At 33.7% G+C, this 9,319-nt stretch overlaps 1 protein-coding gene across 3 annotated transcripts; it reads left to right on the top strand.

Moving 5' to 3' along the window:
• Positions 1 to 584: 584 nt before the first annotated feature.
• LOC113705055 (cycloeucalenol cycloisomerase) lies at positions 585 to 6,469 on the top strand. Of its 3 annotated transcripts, none has more exons than XM_027226923.2 (8): positions 585 to 714; positions 1,144 to 1,300; positions 2,667 to 2,750; positions 3,366 to 3,407; positions 4,209 to 4,319; positions 4,412 to 4,603; positions 4,743 to 4,840; positions 6,036 to 6,469. In XM_027226923.2, exons 2-8 carry the CDS (start codon positions 1,184 to 1,186, stop codon positions 6,226 to 6,228), a joined length of 837 nt encoding a protein of 278 aa, XP_027082724.1. In that variant the 5' UTR covers positions 585 to 714; positions 1,144 to 1,183; the 3' UTR covers positions 6,229 to 6,469. The 3 variants fall into 3 exon arrangements, with proteins under 3 accessions (XP_027082724.1, XP_071918144.1, XP_027082725.1); XM_027226924.2 differs by having other exon boundaries at positions 714 to 851; XM_072062043.1 differs by lacking the exon at positions 2,667 to 2,750.
• The last annotated feature ends 2,850 nt before the right edge of the window (positions 6,470 to 9,319 follow it).

The raw sequence follows: 9,319 nt of genomic DNA on the forward strand, positions 1-9,319 counted from the left end.
TTCATAAAATCAGTTATATTACTTACTTTTTTTGTCTACAAAGTGAATAGATAAAAGTAAGACAAGTTTTAGTACATCGAACATGTATTCTTTACAAGTATTTAATATTTATTAATTTCTTAGACTTTCCATTGCAATTTATACCTAGGTAGATGAAAAAAAATTAAAAGGAGTTGCCAATTTAAAGATAAAATAAAACGAACAACTCCCCAAGTGAATTTCCAGTATCAAACACAATGAGTAATTGAAGGTGTGAGTTTTCTACAACTTTAGATTTTTATTTTCTGCATTTACGATTATTCACAACTATTGTTCGACTAGAATTTGATACAGGAGAATATTTGTATGAACAAATAACTGATAAAATATGCTTAAGATGTGTAAAATTCTACATATCATGTCCATAAATATTAGATACACCATTATACCATCCAATCCCAACTCTATGGCTAAAAATCTTCCATGAAACCTCACAGTCAAAGAATTAGAAGAAGTTAAGGGCCTACAAGAAGAACTTTAAAAATTTAAATTGCCAAATAGACAAGTATCCCGAAGTTCAGGGACGTTATGGCCAATTTAACACTGTCAAGTTTGTCTTCTTCCCCGCTGCTGACCACGAGTACAACCATATCAAAGTAGCCATCACGTCACAGACCCTGAGTACACTCTTCAGTCATTTTTTGAACAGATCAGTACTTGCAAAAGTCCTTTGAGGTACTTTACTGCTCTTCTCTCTTTCTCTATCTATGTACTTTTTGTTCCAAGTGCTTGGGCTTGTCTTTTCTTTAAATGGTACAATCTTAGGATTAAATTTCTTGATTTTCTGGAGAAGATTGTCGATTTTTGGGCAGGTGAGTTCACTTGAATTAGTGGGTTTCATCCTATTTGATTCTTGTTAATGGGTTCTTGAGTTTAGTCCATGTGCTGCCCATTCAAGTTAAATTGCTAATAGCTAGCTCCCCCACCCAAAGTTTGCATTTTTGTTGTCGAAATCCATGTTTGACCTGTTTGTAAAAGTTTTAGTTTGCGATTTTTTGTCTAGAATGTCATTTTGTTTAAATCATGATCGAGGTTCATGAAAAAGTTTGTTTTTTGTTTTATTTTATTTTAATTTTGAACCATAGAACTGTTGAACATTTGCAGGTGGATTTTGAAGGCGAAAATATAGTTTAATAGATATTGTATGATGTGGTTAGCTCAAAATCCAAGTAAGCGATGGGGCGAAATATTCTTTCTTCTATATACACCTTTCTGGTTGACGCTTTGCCTTGGCATTGTTGTTCCTTACAAGTTATATGAGGTAATTGCTCCATATATTATGAATTGCCTGGTTTATGTACGAATTAGCCTGGTTTGCATAGTTTGTAGGCTTTAAGGTATAGTCTTAAAGATTTCAATGGCTTTAGGTTGATCAGAGAGCTGTTATCCCAGATTAAGTGCTATACGAAATATGTTCCGAGGGACTTAAATGATGTTTAAAGTAATTGGCCTTGTGGCAGATGAAAATAAGAGTGTTTGTCATAGTAAGCAAAAAAAGATGCAGGATATGTTTTTCAACCCTTTCTCGCCTAGCAAGGTCTTAACAGCCAAAACTTGGTGTGATTGAAATGTTAAACAAGAAGCAAAAAGATAAGAGAAACGGTAAATCTGCACCATATTCTTTGCTTGGATTAGATTCCTGTTTTTAGAAAAAGGAATGCATATGCTGAAATTTTGGAGGGACGTTGCTTATTTTCATATCTTACCATTGAAGTCCTCAGTTTCTTTGATACTGGGAATATGGAACTCTTTCTCTACTGAAATTGGGTCTATAAAAGTAGATGGAATGAAACTTTTCCCTTTTGCTCCTTTCTTCCCATTTTACTTTTCCTACCCTCTTTTGAGTTGCAATGCACTATTAGAACAGGATTTCATCCTCAGTTATCCAATTCTAGAGTGTGTGCTGTGCAAACTTTAGAATTGACAGTTATTTATGAAAAATTGGGAGATCTGACTGAATCAAATTCTTTTTGTTCCAGAGTTTTCCCAAATTTCTGCTCTTGGAATCCACATGTCAAGTGAAAAATGCTATTCTGGTCACTGGTCTTTCTTAGATTTCGTGTTAAACTGAAGCAATTATTCCTGCTGATGTTTAAGACAATGGCCCTTTGCTTATTAATTTGCCTTTTAGAGTAGCCTTTTCAATCTCAAAGAGTTTGGTGGGAAATATTTAGATGAGTTTAGCTGGGTGGAAATATATGAGTTTTTAGAGGCCATGGTGACAGTATAGGTTAGCAGAACAAGTCTTTTATTACTTGAGACATGACTTTCAAATTTGTGTAACATTCTTTTAAAAGTTATAGAATTTTTGGTTCTGTATGAATCAAGAGCCTCTGGAGGATGGAGTTTTATTTTAAGTTTTGGCACTATCGTCTTTAAGTTGATGTATCCTGTATATAATCTTCATACTAGAGTTCACTTTTATATTCAAATCAATGAGTTGGAGCTTCTCATTGAACAATTTCTTCCTGCATGGTTGGAAATCTTCTCCTCCATTGATAACCTTCTACTTTTGACAAATCCTAGAATTCAAAGATAACTAGCTTTCATGCTAACGATCCTTATAACTTTTGATGATTTTGATTTCTGTTGTTTTGATGCCACTTAATGTGAACCTTTAATGGCAGACATTCACAGAATGGGAGTATCTGCTTATTGGTCTTGTTTCGGCAGTTCCTACTTTTGTAGTACCATTTCTATTTGTTGGAAAGGTGAGCACGTATCCTTTTCTCCACCATATGGTTTTGGCTTAAAGTCGGTCAAGTAATGTGCAATTGTCAGACAATAGAATACAATGCCACTTGCATTAGAGTGTCATATCATGGGTTTTCTGTTCATTTTCCTGAAATGGTTGCAGTATAAAAACCTAACTTGTTTGGAAAGGGTCTTCGGAAACCAAACATGGCTTGCACCAATTGCTTTGAAAAGTGCAATCACATCGATTTGTGATTGAAACTTAAAGACTACAAAAAAGTTTGGCCGCCTATATCTATGGACATTCCACCATGCAAGAGCTCATGAGAGAATGACAGGAAAAAAAACCAAAGAAATATATTCCACTATTGACCAAAAGTGTGATTCCTTGAAAAGTGACGAAAGATTTGGAATGGATGGAGTAGTAGCCAATCTTCAGTCATAAATAAAGAAATTTGTGCTCTGGGGTCATACTCTTCTTCGTCTATGCTACTCATTTTATCTAGATCACGTGATAAACTGATAATGTATAGCCTAGATGGTAAACTTCCTCAAATAAATATTACCTTAATTATTCAAGGTCTTATATTTGTAAGAAAGCCCATCTTTACATTCTGTTGAATATTTTGCAGGCTGATAGCAATGTTTCTTGGAGCAATCGCTATTGGGTAAAGGCAAGTGTTCTTTTGGATGAAGTGTGAATGCTAATCTCGCTGGAGTAGTCATATCACCATTTTGTTGACATAACTACTTCATTTTGTATATAATTTTAGATGTGGTTTGTATACTGTTTTACATGTAGTTGTGGTAGGGATGTCTCTTAATCATGTTCTCCATGCATGTGAGTATGAAAATCAAAATAAAAAATCTGTAAACAAGTGCTTCAAAATGTATCTTCAAAGCTGCACTGGTGGATTAGCTTGTTTTGATGAGAAAACTATTAAATATATCCTTTAGAGTAATCTCAACATCTGGCCATAAGAGCTTTGATGTGATGAATTGAAAAATGAAAGAAAACTATTAAATGAAAACAAAGGTTCTTAAATGACTATTTGATGAATGAAATAGGAAGAAGATACATTTTTGTAATTTGCTGACAATTTGAAACTTGAACCGAATTGGATGTCTTTCTTAAATGATGTTTAATTTAGTTTGGCCATATGAGCTTTGATGTGATGAATTGAAAAATGAAAGAAAACTATTAAATGAAAACAAAGGTTCTTAAATGACTACCTGAAGAATGATATAGGAAGAAGATACATTTTTGTAAATTGCTGACAATTTGAAACTTGAACGAATTGGATGTCTTTCTTAAATGATGTTTAATTTAGGTTTGGGTCCTATCTTATAAAATAATGATAATGCCACTTGAACAATATGTGAAGCTGTATATTTGCTAAGCTATACATGGCATTGCTGATATTATTCTTTATATATAATGGTGGCTTTAACTGTAAGGTTCCTTTTTATGACAGGCTAATCTCTGGATGATGATTTTCAGTTATGTTGGAAATTACTTTTGGACTCACTACTTCTTCAAAGTTTTGGGTGCATCGTATACCTTTCCATCATGGAGGATGAATGATGTAAGTCATGGCTAAGAAGTTTTGACTTATGCTCTTTTGTATTATTTTTCATGTTCAGATTAACATCTTTATCTGTTTTTTTCTTTTTGCAGGTACCTCATACAACTTTCCTTCTCGCTCACGTCTGCTTCTTGTTTTACCATGTTGTTTCAAACATTACTCTTCGTAGACTACAACATGCAATTGCTGAGTTGCCAGAGACAATTCAATGGGCTTTTAAGGCTGGCTGGATTCTGGCTCTTGCCTATGTCATTGCATACCTGGAGACAGTGGCTATTGCAAATGTATGTGCTGAACATTTCTGTAAATTTTAACTTAATTAATCGCACAGTGCTGTTATGCGTGCCATCTTAAAGCATTTAAGCTATGTTGCTTAAGGTGAACTAGACAAGCTACCTAATAATCTAATTTACTAAAGTGCAGTTTCCCTATTATACGTTTGTGGACCGAGCATCCATGTACAAAGTTGGCAGCTTGTTTTATGCAATTTATTTCATTGTCAGCTTCCCAATGTTTCTGAGGTAAGACTGCAAATTATGGATTCTATCTTTTATTTATTGTCACTGTGTGACTTATTGGATTTTATCACTTTTATCTTGATGTCTTGGTTAGCTTCCTAAGTCTTAGGGCTTGATAGTGGGGTTTAAGCATTTCTCAGCATTACTATTGAAGTGTAGAGGCAAGTACTACTATTTCTAAACAGCATTACTGTTGAAGAGTAGAGGCAAGTACTGGTGATTGTAAATCAATAGATGACCATTAATAAAAGGAGAATAGGAATGCTACCATTTAAGTAGTTCGTGCCTTTGAAATGAAAATTTTGATGCAGCCTCAATTAGGATGAGAGTATGCCCAAGCACAGACTGAATTTTGGCAAGAAATGAGAATATGATTGGTTGCTTGCTCTTAGATAGTTATTGGGTCAAAAAATAAAGAAACTTACTGGAGTAAAGCGTTTGTACGAGTTACATGCTGGAAAAAAGAAATGATACGTTGGAAAAGAATTAGCTTGTCAATGCTACTGGAATGAATAATACTAGATTGAATTCAATTCTATATGATGGCTGCATTGTGCCAAGCATGATAAACCTGAAATTATCAGATGAAAAAAATGTTAAAGTGCAAAGTCTTGACTTGATGGTGTAAACCATTTAAACATGATTGCTTAAATAAGTGATCTTATCTGTGGGAAATGAGATCCATCTATTCATTTTCTTGGATCTTTGACCCTTGATCAGGAGCTTTCAACCAGGTCTTGACTGTAGTCTTGCAAGACATGGATTTGATAATATTCTAGCACAACTTGGTGATAGGGATATGTACTTATTCTCCAACAGACTCGAGATTCATGACATTTGTTTGGTTTCAATTTGATGGTTTTGTGTGGCCTCTTTCCAGTAACTTGTACATATACTTTGTGGACAATTTTGACTTGATTCCAGCTGGCCTGTTTCCTTGATAGTAGCTTGCCTCGTGAAATTTAAGTGCAAGTGTTTTGTGTTCAATATGTGAATATGATTTTGGAAAACTTGGAAGAGAGTGAAAAAAGATGAGATATTATACATGAACAGAACTTAACCAAAATAGTTTGTGGTTTTGTTGTTAGAACTAATTAAGAAGTTTGGAATATAGTGCCAGAATTCGGGAATTTAATTGCTTGTTGCTTCTATGATACTTATCTCGGTTCTTCTTATGGGAAGACATCATGGTGTGCAGGGTTGATGAAAAACCTGGCGATCCGTGGGACCTACCCAGAGTGGCCATTGATGCCTTGGGGGCTGCAATGCTTGTTACAATTTTACTGGACTTGTGGCGCATTTTCCTTGGACCTATTGTTCCTATTCCTGATTCAAAGCAGTGTCCTCAATCAGGATTACCATGGTTTGCCGAACATACCCAACAATTCTGAAGCCAAGGAAAATTTTTCAGGGAAGAGCATTTGTAAGAATGATCTCTAACTACAGTAGGAGCAGTCATGCATGCATTTCTGTTTTCTTTGATGCAACACCGGTTGTATCATGTTTTTCTTGTATCCTTAGTTCAACAAATTGCCGATGAGATGCACAATGTACGGCATCTTGCTTTGCTCATATTTTACCTTTATGCATTTTTCCTGGTGATTCATGGTATCATAAACTCTTATTCCTTCATTTCTACATTAACAACTGCTGCTTGATGTAGATGATTCCCTTGACATGACTCGCCTTTTTGCACCAAATTGTGCAAATGCTGCTTTCATTATGTGCTGTAGCTTGTAGAGGTGGGCAAAAATACCTGCTGACCCAAAAATCCCAGATATTCGATCTGATTCAATCTGAAAAATAGAGTACCTGATCTGCATTATTTGATCAGATCAAAAAAGAGTCAGATACCAGCTTATATGCAAGGTGAGTTAAGGTCACAGTGTTAAGAACCCGCGAGTACCTGACATGTGCTATATATATATTTTATATTTTTTCATTTTTATAGACATACTACAAAATAATATTTTTAGAGCTAAGTAATTTTATGGAACAAATTGCACTACAAATGTGAGAAATAATAGTTTGTTTACAAGATTCGTTTATAGACATTATGATCTTTTGTTTTTTAGGAAAGAGTTTAATTGATGTGGAGTATATATTAAAAATTGGGGTACTAATTTTTTAATTTTCATTGATTTCGAATTCTTTTATTTTTTTCCCTTTTTCTTGTAGTCTCTTTGTATGTTTGTTTCTCAGCATGAGACTTTTTTTCAGAAAAAAATATTTGTTGAGTCTTAGATGAATATGTAAGATATAAAATTAAATTAATATAAAGCATTTAAAAAAATTTAAATGACAAGCGGGACATAGTGAGTAGCTGTCGGCCTTGTTCACTTTTAACAGGTATTCGACAATCGAGTACTCGCCAATATACGGAGCAGATAAAAGGTAAGAAAATGGCTAGGGTCGCAAATCGAATCAAATAGCTCGGTACTCAATTTGAACTTATCTCAAAGCAAACTCATTCAAACTTATTTGTTTAAGAATCAATCCAAAGCCCAAATTTGATTTTAAAATAAAAAATATTAACAAACAAATCACGATTTTCACGATATCCGATTCAATATGTTCAAGAACATATAATGCAAGTAAATTTCATAAAAATACATCTAAAGTTTCCTTTTTTAATTCCATTTTTTTCCTTTTCATATATTGCTCATTTTATAAAATAGCAAGCACATAATACTCTTGTATCTTAAATAGGCATAAATGATTTTAGTCACGTTCATAATTCATCCTAATATATTTTTTGAATAGGCATAATTGATTTTAATCACATCCCTAATTCATCGTAATAGATTTCTTGAATATTTGAGAGCAAAAATTGAGGGAAAAAAACAACAAATTTGGGTGAAAAATATCTATATGATATAGCATGAAATTTCAAACCAAACCAAGATTTGATTGTATGTGCTTGAACTCGATATTTTAGCTAGCCAATCAAAACATTTTTGTGAATATATATATCTGAAATTTCAAACTAAGTTCGATCAATTTCTTTCAAAAAATTATCAAACACGAGCCAAGTTCAAACATTTTTTTTTTAATATTCAAACCAATCCTGAATATGACTCTGTTCGGTTCTTTGAAATTTGTTTTCAACCGTAAAAATGACTGACTAGCAAAGTACAAGTCGAATTAGTCAAATGGGGTACGACGTGTTTGGATGCCCAACCCTAAGGTGCTGATCCCCATGTGGTTCTTTGTAAACTACAGTTTTTATATGCGCTACAAGATGGAGGAAGGCTCTTTCTGAACGCAATGAATTTTGTTGTTCAACATAAACAAAGTGGAGTAAATTGGTCCAACAAGCTTCTCAATGCATATGATTAGTTGAGAATACCATATTTTGTTTCAAGACTAAAAAGTTCACAACAACGACCATAGGGTTTTTTTTGGTGTGGGGAACGGTGAGCCTGTGTTGGTCTTTAGTTCTGCTTTCTATTCCAAGCATAATGCGGGTAAATGATCGAAATATTTTTTCCAGTGATTCAAAAGTTCTAGAATGAAAATGGCAAGTTTACTCAAATCTCTTGCTAATATAATTATGTTTTGGGGATATTCATCACAGAACAAGAGTGTAAACAAGTTTAATCAAGTTGAACATTTCAATATTCAAACTTATTTAATTATTTTAACGAGTTTAATTTTTTTTAAATAGGGGGAGGGTGAGAATTAAAAAGCAGCAAGAGAAACGAGGGATTAGAACCTAGAACCTCTAAGTCCTGGGGTCTCAACAAGTTAAATTAAATTTAAGCTTGGCTTGTTAATTTATTTTGCTAAAGACAAATCAACCTTTATCTTGCAAGTCAAACTCGAATGAACTTTTACTGAATTATACTCAGTTCAAGTAACAAGTTAATTCATTTTTCAATTCTAACATGAAGGAATTTGGGAGCACTCATTTTCTACCTATTTAATGTCAAGGGATATTGCGATAAATTTGAGAATCAGGGAGGGGGGTGGGGGGGAAGAATGGTCTTGGGGGTCATTTTAAGAACAAGTATAGGCCTGCCAACAATTCATTATTGTTAAATACAGAAGGTACTTCTTGTTGAAAATGTCATATGATTGCTTGCAAACTGCAAGAATTTAGGCATTTGTGATGATAGTGTAAAATAATTTACCAACCATTACCTCATGCACAAAATCTTTTATCATTATATAACATTTGTAGCGTCTACCTAATACTGATTGGTATTCCTATAATATCAATAATCACTAAACAGATAGTGAAGTCATTATAACTTATTTTATTAGGTTAAAAGACGAATGAATTTTAATCGAGCAGAGCAACTTGCCAACCAAATTCAAATAAACTTTTTTACTGAATTAAACTCAATTTGAGTGATGAATTAGTTAATTCGTCCTTCAACTCTATCAGGAAGGAATTTGTGAGCACTCATTTTCCACCCATTTAATGTTGAGGGATATTGCAATAAATTTAAGAAATTTTTTTGGGGAGGCGCCCCGGGG

Source organism: Coffea arabica, chromosome 8e (genome assembly GCF_036785885.1).
Source record: "Coffea arabica cultivar ET-39 chromosome 8e, Coffea Arabica ET-39 HiFi, whole genome shotgun sequence".
NCBI lineage: Eukaryota > Viridiplantae > Streptophyta > Magnoliopsida > Gentianales > Rubiaceae > Coffea > Coffea arabica.

Coding starts and splice junctions, on each gene's coding strand:
- LOC113705055 (XM_027226923.2), top strand. CDS start 1,184: ATGATGTGGTTAGCTCAAAATCCAAGTAAGCGATGGGGCGAAATATTC. Junction 1,301..2,666: donor TTCCTTACAAGTTATATGAG/GTAATTGCTCCA, acceptor CTTTAATGGCAG/ACATTCACAGAATGGGAGTA. Junction 3,408..4,208: donor GCAATCGCTATTGGGTAAAG/GCAAGTGTTCTT, acceptor TTTTTATGACAG/GCTAATCTCTGGATGATGAT.